Raw genomic sequence first — 12,703 nt, 5'->3', positions numbered from 1 at the left:
ACAAAACTGTACATTTAAATTTAGCGGGTGTGGCTTATATTCAGGTTAGCTCTCGCCCCGAAATTACGGTAACTGCATTAAAAAAAAAAAAAAAAAAACATTGATAATAATAATAATAATAATAATAATAGTAATAAGACTGCTGTCTTTGTAGGGCTGCATGCTTTAAGCTTCAGGAAGATTTGCTGAGTGAGTGAAGCACATGTTTTTTAAATTCAATCCATTAGTTGTTCTAAGCTTCTCTTTTACAAATGACAATACCCTGATTTTACATTTAATCCCACATTGGGTGTGTACTCTGTGTAATTACTTAGGTCCCATTGCTCAATTTAGTTTCTGTAAACATGCTGGAAGAGGAAACAGACTTGCCAACACACACACACACTGGCATTTCATACAAATATTTTACTTTCTCTTCTGTTACAGCAAAAAATTACGTCGCACACTTGACAGTGAAGATGCATAAGAGGCACAACACAGGATTTCCAGTATGGAAAATAAATCACAATTCAGAACAGATAGTATAGAAGTGAATAATGCATAGTCAGTGTGTCTTGGTTAATCATCTGATCACAGAAGTTATAAGATTTAGTTGTAAACATGCACATTATACATGACAGATAAGCTTGAAATAGAAAGAAAACATTCATCTTTAAATGGGCAGAGACAGCTTATTTCCACTTACATATTCCTTTCAAGGCACATAATCAAAACAGTTATTTTCATGAATGTAAACATGAGAATTTAATCACAAAAACTAATTGCACATTATTGAACCACATTCAGATAGAGGCTGGGCCCTCTTCCATGCTTCTACAGTAGCCCAGAGCAGACAAACCGACTCTAAAGGGGCTTTTCTCCTTTGGTTCTCCTCAAAGCTAGACATAGCTAGACAACACGACATCCTGCACGCTGTTCCTTCAGCGTTAATAATAAACATTTGTGATAACATGACCCTCATCGGCCCAGGATCTCATTAGGGGTGGGTGACGCACCGCCTCTGGCTGCATTCTTTCGGGTGATAGTGCTGCAGCGGGTGAGGATCTCCTGAGCCTGTGGCCTTGGCGGCACCTTCGGTGTGGTGGGCCCCCTGTAGAGGGTAGGATCAGAAACGCTGGGGGTCATTTTCCCCTCTGAGCCCATTGTTGGGCTGAGGTGGTTGCTGATTGTAGGTGGAGGTGTACGGCTGAGGCGAATTTGTTCGTTGTTGGCCCCGTAGCTCAGGTTTAGGGATGAGCTTGCTGAGGAGGACATGAGGTCATCGCTGAAGTTACTGAAGTCGCTGTCACTGCTCACAAAGCTGTCTATGCTTTCTGATCTCTCGTTCCTGCTCTGTTCTTCTTCCTCACCATCCATCTCCACCATGATGGTGGGCGGGGGAACGTATTTCGGAGTGGCAGGTGTGGTGGCAACATTGGTGTTGGTGGTACTCTGTAAAAGCTGAGTCAAAGGTCGCTCAGATAGGATGTCAAGAGAATGCGACCTCTGCTTGATGTTTTGTTGGAGCGGGCTAGGAGAGTAAGACCTGACAGGGGGAGCTTGTAGCAGGTTCCCCTGGGAGAGGCTGAGCTGCTGGGACTGTTTCAGGGTGGAGGAGGGGACTGTAAGTTGGTAGGAGGTTCGACGAGCTTGATTGTTGGCTGTCATGTGGACGTGAGGAAAGTTACACGGCTGCAGGTACATGCAAGGAATGTAACCTGCTTTACCATTGTATCTGTTGAGAGGGGAAAAAAGAACGAAGGGTTGACAACCTGGATTTTTATTGGTCCATTAGATTTTTACTGGTTCTTATTTACAGTATGTTTTCAGACTACGGGTCTATTCAGTTGATAATTGATCTTGGTTAGCCTCACACTGACTGATGAATGTCTTTGTCTCTTGCCTTATGTCTACTATTTTGTAACTTCCATCATTGTCCTATTTATTTTCAAACATCTCTCCCTTCTGGTTCTGACAGCCACCAATGTCTCTGTTGCAACCTCCTCTGCAAACTGAAGATGAAAAACATACCTGATAAACCACCAGCCATTGTCAGACTTCTGCAGGACCTCCACCACCACACCGATGTTTACAGATATCTCATCATCTTTGGTGGCTTTGTAGTTCTTGATTGCAGTGCACAGTGTTCCTGAGAGTGAAAAGAAACACATAATGTGACTGACATGGACCGACAAAGGTCAAAAGGTGTTGATGGAACATTCAACTGTTGCGTCTTTCGGGTGGGTACAACAAACGGTATACATGCATGTACCTTTTCCAGTTGTCTCATCTGTGAAATCTTCATCCTCATCATCGTCATCGGATAGCCGCTGCAAGTAGGGTGCGGGGAACCAGGCCATTTGTTTATTATCATTCTCCACAAGCCACCATCCTGAACCAAAGGAAACCCACATTAATCTCATCCTAAAGTGTATTTTTGATTCCATTACAACCATTAACACGAGACTGATCAAAGTCTGTTTAGTCACCTGCTTTGTCTTTGATGAGCACATCCACTTTTTCATCCAGTGCCACTTTGAATGGTTTGTTCTTGGTGTCTTTGGTCTCGTATGGTGCCACACATCTGTATGTCTCCGTGATGAATGGCTGTGTCACGTTATCTGCTTGTCCTGTCTTGAGATCATTATCTGAAGGCATTATCATAATGCTGAGGAAGAGAGTTGCAGGTGGTTAATTGTGAGGTATGTAGAAGCTTGAAGAACTTCATTCATTTTCACCTTTGCATCTTTGGTGCTGTCAAGTTACTTTCTGAATTGGTTTTTGGTCTTTTTGCCTTTCTTTATAAAGCTCTGGTCACAGATACTATTTAAGCAGTCCAAATGCAGGCACTTTAAGTGATATTATTTGACTATTTGTCATGTTTCAGTTCTTGACATTTTTCTCTCAATTGCTGCATATATAGATTTTTCCTGAGGGGAAAAAAGCTATAATTTGTTTTTGCTTTTTGTCACAATTTAAACTATTTCTATTCACTTTGCAGCTCCTGTTCTTTTTGAGTAAAGCCAAACACTTCAATCATGAGCTGCAGGGTTGGTAAGAATGTGAAACTCATCTTGCATCCCCACGCAAAACTGTTGGATTATAGGTTACCTGTTCTTGGAGAATTCCGGCTGCAAGTCCTGGTCTTTTGGCTGGAAGAACTGAATCAGCTCTGCAGACTGTGTGACCCTCGGGTCGCAGTTCAAAAGCTCGTTACAGTATTTCTGCAAGGATTTGAGGCGCCCAAGTGATTTGGTGGGACCCTTCCTTTGTCCACCCTGCTTTGCCCTCCTTACTGGGGGAGACAAAGTCACACAAAGTCAGCCTGTTGTTCTGTTGCTGTCTACACAAACTGCAGCTGGAAACTCGCACTTACCTCGAAATTTGGGGATGATTCTGTTTGATTTTCTCCCCCTACTTGCTGTTGGAAATGCTTTCTTCATTTGTTTCTAGAAGGAGCAATTTGAATTAGAGATTTCTTTCTTTCTTTTTGAAAAAGGAATCTCAGTCCCCACCTGAATTAGACAAATGTTTCATACTCACGTGCAATTTCTTGAAATCCCGTAAAGTTCTGTAAACTACGACGTCACTCTGGTCAGACCAAAGCACGGAGGTCACATACATCTGGATTGAGAAGATGCAGGTGTTGATCACACTACAGAAAAGCACAAACTTCTGCATAAAGAAATCACTCCATTTGAGCTTACTTTGCTCTTCTCCTTGTGCATCACTCCGATCAGACGCACACTGTGAGGATACCGCTCCATGATCCGGATTGGGATCTTCAGCCCTGTCCTGTCAGCTGTGTTCTGGACTCTACAGGGACACTTTATATACCCAGCTCTTGTGCAGGTGTGGCTCTGTGAGTCACAGAACCACAGACAGGTGTACAAGTCTGCACGTCGCTGTCAGGAAATTCCAGCATTGCTAATAATAGTATTGTAAGATGGCAGCTGTACTGCAAACAGGTTTATGTTTGTTACCTATCAAGGGAACATTGCAGCTCACAGTGATTGTGAAGGAATTTTGGCCTAAATAGAGAGGTTAATTATTAAGAGCTCATGGTAAGATTATATAAATATACACAGAAAAAGAAAACTCCACAGAGTTATTTCAATTCAATTCATTTCTTTATGTAGTTCCCATTCCTTCAGGTTAATCACATTCAGTGTTGACTCTTCCCAACATAACATTTTAAACAAAAGGATGGAAAGCAGCCCGGACAACTTAGTGGAAAGAGATGGCTCTGTTTTTGGAACCAGTTTAGACTTATTGGGGGATACAATGCAGAATCATTCATTCCCACTGTCACCAAACTTAACATGAAAATAATTTCTGATATTTTGCCAGGCATCTTGAGCTGTAATTATTGATAAATTATTTCCATTGTTTCCTTTTTTTAGCTAAACATTGAAAAGTAAAACTGCAATTGGCTGGCCACTTACAGAAAACTTCTGTCTTGGGATTCCTGTTAACATCTAACAATACAAACATAATTTAAAAAAAAAAGTTTTTTGTGTTTGTTTGTTTTTACACAGCACACAAACTGCTGTTTCGTGTGAATTTAACCTGAAGCTCTTAGCAAATTTTGTCCCTAGCACAGCAACTACTCTTTGAGAAATGGGAAAAACTATGGTTCACTAGTGACATCTAGTGTTAGTAAAAATCTTTGCGCTCTTAAAAACTGAGGATTTTTTTTGTAGAGCTTGGTCTAATTGAAAGAAATGAAAAAGGAACCGCATGAAAATACAAATAGTTTTTATTTCCCCTCACTCATTACATTCATAGCAGATTTATCTTACATCATCTTAAACTGATCCTTTGAATCTGGTATAATCAATCACTTGCTTTTATAGACACACTTCCAAACAAACACTAGTTTCTTACATTGCACATTTCATTTGTAGATGTCTCTATTATTTCAAGGATTAAAAAAAGCAAGTTAATTTAAAGTAATTTGGATTGGTCAACTTATTGAGCTTGACAGTACTAAAAAGTATTTCCACAACCACCAAAGAAGCAGGCGGTGTACATGCTCTCTCCAGCAGGACTTAAACATCACAAATTTATCCAATCAGAGGTTGATGAAAAGCACAACTCCTCTCAAACACAGTACACTTCCATGATTTCTTTCAAATAAGATGGAACCAACCTTTTGTTACACATATACAAAAAGCTCTACAAACGTTTAAAATGGTAAGGCAGCAGGTTTTCCCTAAAGCATCAAGGAGGATTTATCCTGCCTCACACTTTTTCTCACTAACACAAGAAAAAGGAATAAAAATTAATAAAACAGACACATCCACATTTTCACTTTTTGTACTCGTGGAAACGATGTAGGATAGATTAATGTGACCATGCGTGGAAAGGAACTGTCAAAACTTAGTATATCAAAAGACGAAGCCTCCAGTCACTCAAGCTACACATGAGATCTCTAAGATAATCTTCTGGTCCAACTTTAACATGACCAAAATTCTGGAAAACTAAGTTTCACAATAAGCACGAGTAGAAGGTGCTGCCACACGTCTGAGCTTTAAATGCTGGTCATTGCAATTAAATAATCTCTCACCCCCCATCATTCATAATTTTACTATTCATTTCCCTCTAGATTAAAAAAATAAATATAATCAGTCTGGAAGAGCAACAATGTGAAAATAAAACAATAAGTTAGGTGGTGTAAGAAACCATTCCTTTGGCTTGCATAGAGAAAAGTCAAAGTGAAGCCATTAACAGACTTTTTGTTGGAGGACCTTTGAAAATATAGCAGCTTGAAAACAATTGGGCATTAGTGAAAGTTACTAATTCATACTACCCCAATCAACAGTCCACAACTGTGTCTTATAGAGTGGATCACTGCTCTTCATCGATAACACTGAAACCTTGTGGCAAGACTCCTACATCGCACTCTGCATTGAACGCTAAGGTGCGTCAAAGCAGTATTTCGAAGACGCTCTGCCCCCCCAAAAAAAAAAGTACTGGAAAAAAAAAAAAAAAACTTCTCTTACAATTTAATACTCTTTTGTTTACATTTCTTAACTAACAGGCAGCTATTTTTTTGTGTGTGTCTCCCCTAAATAAACCTGGAGCTTGTTTGGATGTCCAGTTACTTGGAGACAGATGCTGACAAAGCACAAAAAAGCACAAAAAAAAAATAAAAATAATCAGCTGCACATTAGTGAAATAAAAACAGGCAAAAAATGAGAAATTAAAAATGAGATCTGAAGCAAACATTAGTTCTACATGAACTCTGAGAACTGTCCATCTGGCTTCCTTTCAGGTCTTCTGTCTCACTGTGCCTTCTTTCCATCAGAGGAATATTTATTTCCCCACAGTGAGGAAAACAGGTCACAGCCATTCTTGGCATTAAGGGGCTCCTCCGACCTTCCCGTCCCATTTAAACACAGCACAGCATGAACTGTCCCTTACTTCACCCGATAATCCTGCATGTTTGTGTCACCGAAATTCATAAATGGGCATACTGTGCTCTTGAACATGGTTCAGGTTTAGAGACTGGTACCTGGAGATGTTAAAAAAAAAAAAAAAACACAAGACAAAAATGTATAAGAAATATGGAAATTACTCTTTTATTAATGGGATTTGAAGAGGAACAAACAGAAGGAGTAGTTACCATTCAGAGCTCCTATGGTAATAATAGCCCTCGATAGTGGCTGTAGACTTCTGGAAACAGATGTAGTAGAAGCCTGCAAAGGACGCGCCACTGATATCTTTGATAGTGTGGTCTGGAACTAGAAACTGCTCCTGAGGTAGCAAGAAAGAGAAAAGGTTAAGTTTAAAATTAACACACAAGAGAGCTGAGACAGGTGTGACAGTAAGATTTTGTACTGACCTTCCACCTCATGAAGACATAATCACTATTGTCCAATGCGTCATACTCAAAGTCATCTGAGTTGAAGCTTTTGGCATATTTGTAAAAAGGCTGAAACTTGCACTAGTTGAGAGTACAATAAATACTGGTGAGAGAACAGAAACTGAAGAGAACTGCAACAAGATTGAAAAGATTAATTTTCTTAAATGTATGTTAATCGTCATTATAAAGCATTACTTGTACATAAAAAAAAATGCATCCATTTGAAAATCAATGTAAATTGTAAATCAAAAGGGAGCTAAACAATTCAATTACTTTACAAAATTACGGTGAACAGGCCTTAACATCATACAGAAAGTTACTGTCTGGGCTTGGTTGCTCATCAACTCTAGCCAGTGAAATTGTCTGTGAATGCTGTTGCATCATGTCTGTGCTGATGTATTAGACTGATCAAATTTTTAATTCTCTTCTGTGATTCATTTTTTAAAAACCAAATCTCAAAAAACAAAAAGGAACACAATAAAGAACATACCCAGTGCTTTCGGTCTACATCCTCATCTGCGTCCCACTTTCTAGTTAAAAAAGGCCTCTTGCGGCTGATGATTTCACCAGCAAAGAATGTTGTGAGAGTGGGATATTCCTGTCAGAAGAAGAATCAAGTCAAAAACAATATTTAAAAAAAATGTTAGATTAGCGCTGACAGCCAAACTTCATTGCTAACGACACTGAATCAAGCACCCAGTTAGTCCATCACTTTGTAGCCACAACAAATACAGTAACTGTGATGCAACGCTTTAGATGTAGTATCCTCCTTCCCGTGTTGTTAATTACTCTTGATACCAGGTTGTGCATCTAGATTTCACACCCTGTTAACTGTCATAAACACCATGTCAGTTCAAACATAATTGATCTCTCACACAGTGACACAGAACCAAACTGCCTTCTCATCTTTCATTCCACTGTGCCACAGCCAAAATCATCCCCAGGAACCTGCTGACCTTTCAACATGCATATGTTGCATAATGTAACGGGTATACAGTTGACACACTTAAAGCTAAGGACTGGAGTCTGCAGAGGAGGAATAAAACTAATGCCCCCCCCCAAATTACCAACATCAAATCTTTGTTCAGCCAGGATCACACAAGAGGAAACCAGTTTCTACTCGCTTAAACGGGATCAACCGTTTAAACTAGCTTGTGCATAGTTTTTGACAGCAAAAAGTTCAGTGGAATTACATTTGACCTAGTTTCACAGCTCACCTCTGTAAGGCCTTTGATCTTCAGATATCCACACAAGTAGGAGTCCTCCACAGTCACATGCTGCTCAACACAAACAGATTCAAGATAACACTTAAATGGCTGAGATCACAAGCACTCAAGCAAAAATATAAAAAGGCTCCTCGTTATTTGTGTCGGATGGAAATGGCAGCAGTGTGGGATGAACAGAGACAAACAGGTAGTCATTTATTCTTAGTATGTCTGGTGACAGGGAGCATTTCATTCATTTAAGAAGCTATTCTCAAATGCTAATGCTAATATTTAGATATATGTGTGTGTGTGTGTGTGTGTGCTGCAAGTTAGAAAACGGCCATTAATGAAAATTAGTCCGAGTCTAAAATGCCCAAAAGTAGAAAGACAGTCCCTTCTACTGGCTCCAAACTGGGTCAGCGTGTTAGTGTTTGACAGCAAAAACAGCTAAAGCAGCTAACAGCTACAAATCTGCTGACTTAACATGTGAAAATTAAAAAAACTATGAAAATAAAGCAGAGTTAATGCACTGCAGTGGCATGTTTTTACCTGCAGAACAACCTCAACGTCGTAAGCGTTGCCTTTGCTTTTCTGGTAACCCCGAAACTGTGCTCCGCTGTACAGCAGCGAGGTGGCCACCCCCGGCTGGAAGGTGTTGATCGGGGCAGGGGGAACAAGAGAGGCCGAGGATGAGCAGGCCGAGCTCGGGGCGCTGCAGCACTCCGCTCGGACGGGCATGATGAGCGCTAAAGTGTCACCGTCAGCAACCGTCATGAACTCTGCGACACCGGAGGGTCTGCCAGCCGACTCCGAACTTCAGCCAGCGTGTGAGCTGCTGGGGGACCTGGCTCCTCGGCACTACAGCATCTCTTTGGAGAGTCCGGCTACCTTTAGCACCGTGGCCGACTCCTCAGTAAGGAAAGTCGCCATTGGCTGCCCCCCCCCCCCCAAAAAAAAAAAAAAAAAAATCTAGCTGACGTCATCACACGATTTGCATAATTTATTCGGATTCTTTTGTTCGCACATGTTTATTTAATAATTTTTCAAACATCTTAAAGTTTACAGGTGATCACTCTATTCTTCTATATCTATATTCTATATAATTTATTTTATACAGCAATATATTTGCTTTAAGGTTTATAGGTTTATATAATATGAAGTTTAGGTAAATCTGAACAAATACACAAAATGACTGACTGACTTTATCTTGGAGGGGGAAATTGGTGACAGTTTCAGAAAATGCTAAGTTCCATGTCTCCTTATTACATTGTGTTACTGAAACCTCTCCACCTGCGCCTTCAAATACTCTGCATATCTAAGTGTGTCCTGGATGCGCACACGACTCTGCTTAAACTGTGTCTCTTGAATCTGAAATAACACATGAAGACAAAAAAAATAAATAAATAAATTAGACCTGGGGCATATGGAGTAGAGGTTGAACATTGTACAACAAAACATGTGATGTTTGCTCTAAAGCCGTTTCCACTCCCTACCCCTTCAATGGTCGCGGCTTTCCAGGCATTGACATCTGTAATGAGCTGAGTCTCTCGGTTATAGAGCTTGAGCAAGTGGTTGTCATGGCTGGTGGTCAGCACGTCCATCACTGCATCTTTGTCTGTGAAGAGCTGCACAAAGGCAGAATTCAGGTGTGAGAGTCTGAGGAGACTGCCCACTGCTAATGAAATGTTTTAACATCCCCAACCCATAATGCTAAGATTTGCACAGTACACACTCATGCTTTGCCTCATCTGACATTGATCAGAGCCAAAGTTGTTATCAACATTGACTACAAGGCCACAATAGTCCACACTACAGAAAGCCTAGTCTAAGCCCATCTTTTTCCCATCAGCCTAGAAGAGATACTTACTATTTTAACATCATCTGGTATGTCCTCTTCCAGGTCGTCCTTTGCCACTTTCTCCAGAGTTTCCACAGCAATTTTTTGCATGTTGAGATAATAATTATCCTCCAGATCACGGCACTGGGCAAATGTATGATTGTGTCAAAGATGTTATCCTCACAATATAAAAAAAAAAAAAAAGGCAATTAGCAGTGAAACTCAATAAGCCTAGACAAACGTCACTTTGCAATATAGTCTTGTGGGTCAATTTGACGTTGTATTAAGATGTATCCAGATCATTTTGTGAGAAAGGATATATCTCTTGCACAGTTTCAGTAAAATTGCCGACCATTTCTGAGATGTTGTCGTCCAACTTTTTGATGATAGCCTAAAGTTGAAAAAGGGAAGATAATTTTTTTAGCGCTTTGCTTATTTTGGTTTGTTACAATTTATTAAACAAGGCATGACTCAATTCCAACTAAATTTTTCAAATTATACAAAGGTTTATATGCACATACAGTACAGGCCAAAAGTTTGGACACACCTTCCCATTCAAATGAATAGAAAAGTGTGTCCAAACTTTTGGCCTGTACTGAACATATTCATACACAGACATACCTCGAACTGCCTGCCCATCTGAAACTCCAGTGACATGAGTCTGTCAGTGAACTTGCTGATTTCATCATTACAGTGGTTAATATTGACCTTCAGCACGTCTGGGTCCGATGACTGCTGCAACTGTACAATCCTCTAGAAAGGTGTAAACAGGAGAGTTTGTATTACTGATCTGCAATAGCAAGTTTAGTGACTGCACTTGTTTGCTGAGAATATGATAAAATGTTTCCCAGCCCACCTCCTTGTGTTGCTGGTCAACATTTGCCACTATCTGTAATGCTTCCTGCTGGTAGAATTTAAAAGTTTGATTTAATCCACTGAAGAAAGACTTAATTTCTGTCTTTCGTCGTTCATGCTCAGTCAAGCCTATTTCAAACAACTGCGTACACAGAGCCACCATTTGGTGCTCAAATGTAAGGGCAGAGTCAAGGAATATGAGGGCCCCAGTTTATATGATTTATATGTCATTAATATACCTGCAATGATGAGAAAGCCAAGAATCAAAGGATATTTTTGAAGCAGGTCAGTCACACCTGTCACGCAGTGTAGTGTCTCTGCCTCTGGATCATCTTTAAGCATGCTCTTAAAGAAATAAGAGCCATTTAGGAACTCCACAAAGGCATCCTGTAGAAAAAAACAAGCTGAATTGCCATACTCCATTTCCATTTCAAGCTTGAGAGGACCGTGAGCAATGTGTTACCAAATGAAAAACTTTATATTACTTTGTGTAACTGACGTTCAGCTTTCTCTCTTTGCTCAGCATCAAGAGCCTGTTGCAGCTGCAGCTCTTCATGTTTTATTTTCTCAATGTCATCATGGTATTTGATTGATGCTTTGTTTTTCTGTACATGGACATACATATTTTAGTTATGCCATAGCAACATTACAATTTATGAATACACAGGCTTGAGATGTTTTCTATGTGATTGAAATTAAAAACATATATCATCATATTTATACTTACTGTCTCCTGATGAATTATTCTGCTGTCTAGGCTCGTCAGGTTTGGAAGGTAGCCAGCAATAAAAAGCAGGTAATCATCTTCCTCACAGAGAGGATTTCCAAATAGGTTGAGGGAGAAGAGGCCCTTAAGTTGCCTAAGATAGCGCACCTTTGAAATTAATTTGAATAAGAATACAAAAACATTTGATAATGTTACATTATCAAACTACAGTAAACAAATATTATATAAAACTTGCAATAAAAATGCACATGCATATTTAATATGCGACTTATTTCATAAGCTTATTTTACATTGTCCAGCTGTTGGAGGAGATTGTGTGCAATTGAGAAATGAGTGAGTTTCTCAAGTTTGTCCATGTTTTCAATGACAGAGATTCTGTTGTAGGACAAATTCAGCAAATCAAGTTTCTGTAGAGACTGGAGACCTTGAATTTTCTTTATCTGGTTGAAAGAAAGATCTAAAAGATACATTCAGAAAGACGTTTCTTAGTTGGGATTTATTCCACAATGTTTTGTAATAGTATGTCAACACAGTTATGACGAGCGTCATCTTACTGAGCCATTTCAGATGAATCAGATGGTCCAAACCGTCAATAATCTTTATCATGTTGTTGTTCAGATCAAGCCTGGTCAGGGATGTGTAGTCCCATAAGTTGTCGATGTTCAGGATGTCTGTGGAGAAATGACCTCTCACTTACCTGAGCACAATTCACATTTATGTACTGATCAGTAATTCTGTAATTTTCCTCACTTCTGTATGCCAGTCGTATTTCAAAGACTTGGCTGAAGTTTATTTCCTCTCCCTTTTGATGCGAGTTTTGCTCATTAGCTGCCTTTTCAACCATCGCCTCATCCATAAAAACGTCCTCAGGTTTCACCTCATGTCCCGCCATTCTTCAACGATCATCTGGGTTTTCCCTGTTTTCTTAAAGACAATCGTAGTCTGAACGATAACAACGAGTATGGAAAGTAACTACCTACCAACGACCACCAAAGCAAAGCACCTACGGTTAAAAAGCAGTTACAAGATGAACACATACAGCGGTGTAAGGTGTTTACACACCGTTACGTAGCAACCGGCTGCCTTCAAGCTGTGTTCAAGAACGATCAAGTCACTCTGTCACAAACTTTCGACGAGTGCGCCATGCAGTCGGTAAGTATCCATATGAATGTATAAGTTACACACAATAAATATGTATATTAGTACAATAAATCTGACTTTTTGTACTGATA

At 39.8% G+C, this 12,703-nt stretch overlaps 3 protein-coding genes and 1 long non-coding RNA gene across 4 annotated transcripts; 1 reads left to right on the top strand and 3 right to left on the bottom strand.

Annotated features, from left to right (window-relative positions):
- Positions 1-385: 385 nt before the first annotated feature.
- On the bottom strand, positions 386-3,826 carry noxo1a (NADPH oxidase organizer 1a). Its single transcript, XM_029508570.1, has 8 exons — positions 3,687-3,826; positions 3,523-3,603; positions 3,356-3,428; positions 3,091-3,274; positions 2,469-2,647; positions 2,252-2,371; positions 2,011-2,128; positions 386-1,714 (listed from the first exon to the last, which is right to left on the bottom strand). The coding sequence occupies exons 1-8, from the start codon at positions 3,744-3,746 to the stop codon at positions 958-960; spliced, it is 1,572 nt and encodes a 523-aa protein (XP_029364430.1). The 5' UTR covers positions 3,747-3,826; the 3' UTR covers positions 386-957.
- A 915-nt stretch (positions 3,827-4,741) lies between these two features.
- gid4 (GID complex subunit 4 homolog) lies at positions 4,742-8,989 on the bottom strand. The gene is made up of 6 exons (XM_029508591.1): positions 8,602-8,989; positions 8,065-8,124; positions 7,338-7,445; positions 6,827-6,928; positions 6,608-6,738; positions 4,742-6,496 (listed from the first exon to the last, which is right to left on the bottom strand). The coding sequence occupies exons 1-6, from the start codon at positions 8,824-8,826 to the stop codon at positions 6,433-6,435; spliced, it is 690 nt and encodes a 229-aa protein (XP_029364451.1). The 5' UTR covers positions 8,827-8,989; the 3' UTR covers positions 4,742-6,432.
- On the top strand, positions 8,155-9,020 carry LOC115047572 (uncharacterized). Its single transcript, XR_003841022.1, has 2 exons — positions 8,155-8,260; positions 8,677-9,020. It is a non-coding gene; the product is annotated as an uncharacterized LOC115047572 (long non-coding RNA).
- A 238-nt stretch (positions 9,021-9,258) lies between these two features.
- drc3 (dynein regulatory complex subunit 3) lies at positions 9,259-12,363 on the bottom strand. Its single transcript, XM_029508573.1, has 12 exons — positions 12,222-12,363; positions 12,026-12,142; positions 11,762-11,928; positions 11,472-11,618; positions 11,230-11,349; positions 11,022-11,131; positions 10,746-10,923; positions 10,511-10,642; positions 10,210-10,280; positions 9,920-10,043; positions 9,546-9,677; positions 9,259-9,420 (listed from the first exon to the last, which is right to left on the bottom strand). Exons 1-12 carry the CDS (start codon positions 12,361-12,363, stop codon positions 9,325-9,327), a joined length of 1,536 nt encoding a protein of 511 aa, XP_029364433.1. The 3' UTR covers positions 9,259-9,324.
- Between the last annotated feature and the right edge of the window lie 340 nt (positions 12,364-12,703).

This window comes from Echeneis naucrates, chromosome 8, assembly GCF_900963305.1.
Source record: "Echeneis naucrates chromosome 8, fEcheNa1.1, whole genome shotgun sequence".
NCBI classification, from domain to species: Eukaryota; Metazoa; Chordata; class Actinopteri; order Carangiformes; family Echeneidae; genus Echeneis; species Echeneis naucrates.
The sequence above is the reverse complement of the archived record's forward strand: the minus strand, read 5'-3'. Positions and strand labels throughout refer to the sequence as shown.

What these genes read in the sequence shown, in the direction of transcription:
- noxo1a (XM_029508570.1), bottom strand. Translation starts at nt 3,746, where the DNA reads ATGGAGCGGTATCCTCACAGTGTGCGTCTGATCGGAGTGATGCACAAG. An exon ending in CCGGAATTCTCCAAGAACAG is followed by an intron (nt 2,648 to 3,090) that starts GTAACCTATAAT and finishes TCTCTTCCTCAG; the next exon opens with CATTATGATAATGCCTTCAG. An exon ending in GCTCATCAAAGACAAAGCAG is followed by an intron (nt 2,372 to 2,468) that starts GTGACTAAACAG and finishes CCTTTGGTTCAG; the next exon opens with GATGGTGGCTTGTGGAGAAT.
- gid4 (XM_029508591.1), bottom strand. Translation starts at nt 8,826, where the DNA reads ATGACGGTTGCTGACGGTGACACTTTAGCGCTCATCATGCCCGTCCGA. An exon ending in ACGTTGAGGTTGTTCTGCAG is followed by an intron (nt 8,125 to 8,601) that starts GTAAAAACATGC and finishes TGTGTTGAGCAG; the next exon opens with CATGTGACTGTGGAGGACTC. An exon ending in AGATCAAAGGCCTTACAGAG is followed by an intron (nt 7,446 to 8,064) that starts GTGAGCTGTGAA and finishes TTCTTCTGACAG; the next exon opens with GAATATCCCACTCTCACAAC.
- drc3 (XM_029508573.1), bottom strand. Translation starts at nt 12,363, where the DNA reads ATGGCGGGACATGAGGTGAAACCTGAGGACGTTTTTATGGATGAGGCG. An exon ending in GATTCATCTGAAATGGCTCA is followed by an intron (nt 11,929 to 12,025) that starts GTAAGATGACGC and finishes TGTATCTTTTAG; the next exon opens with ATCTTTCTTTCAACCAGATA. An exon ending in GAATAATTCATCAGGAGACA is followed by an intron (nt 11,350 to 11,471) that starts GTAAGTATAAAT and finishes GTCCATGTACAG; the next exon opens with AAAAACAAAGCATCAATCAA.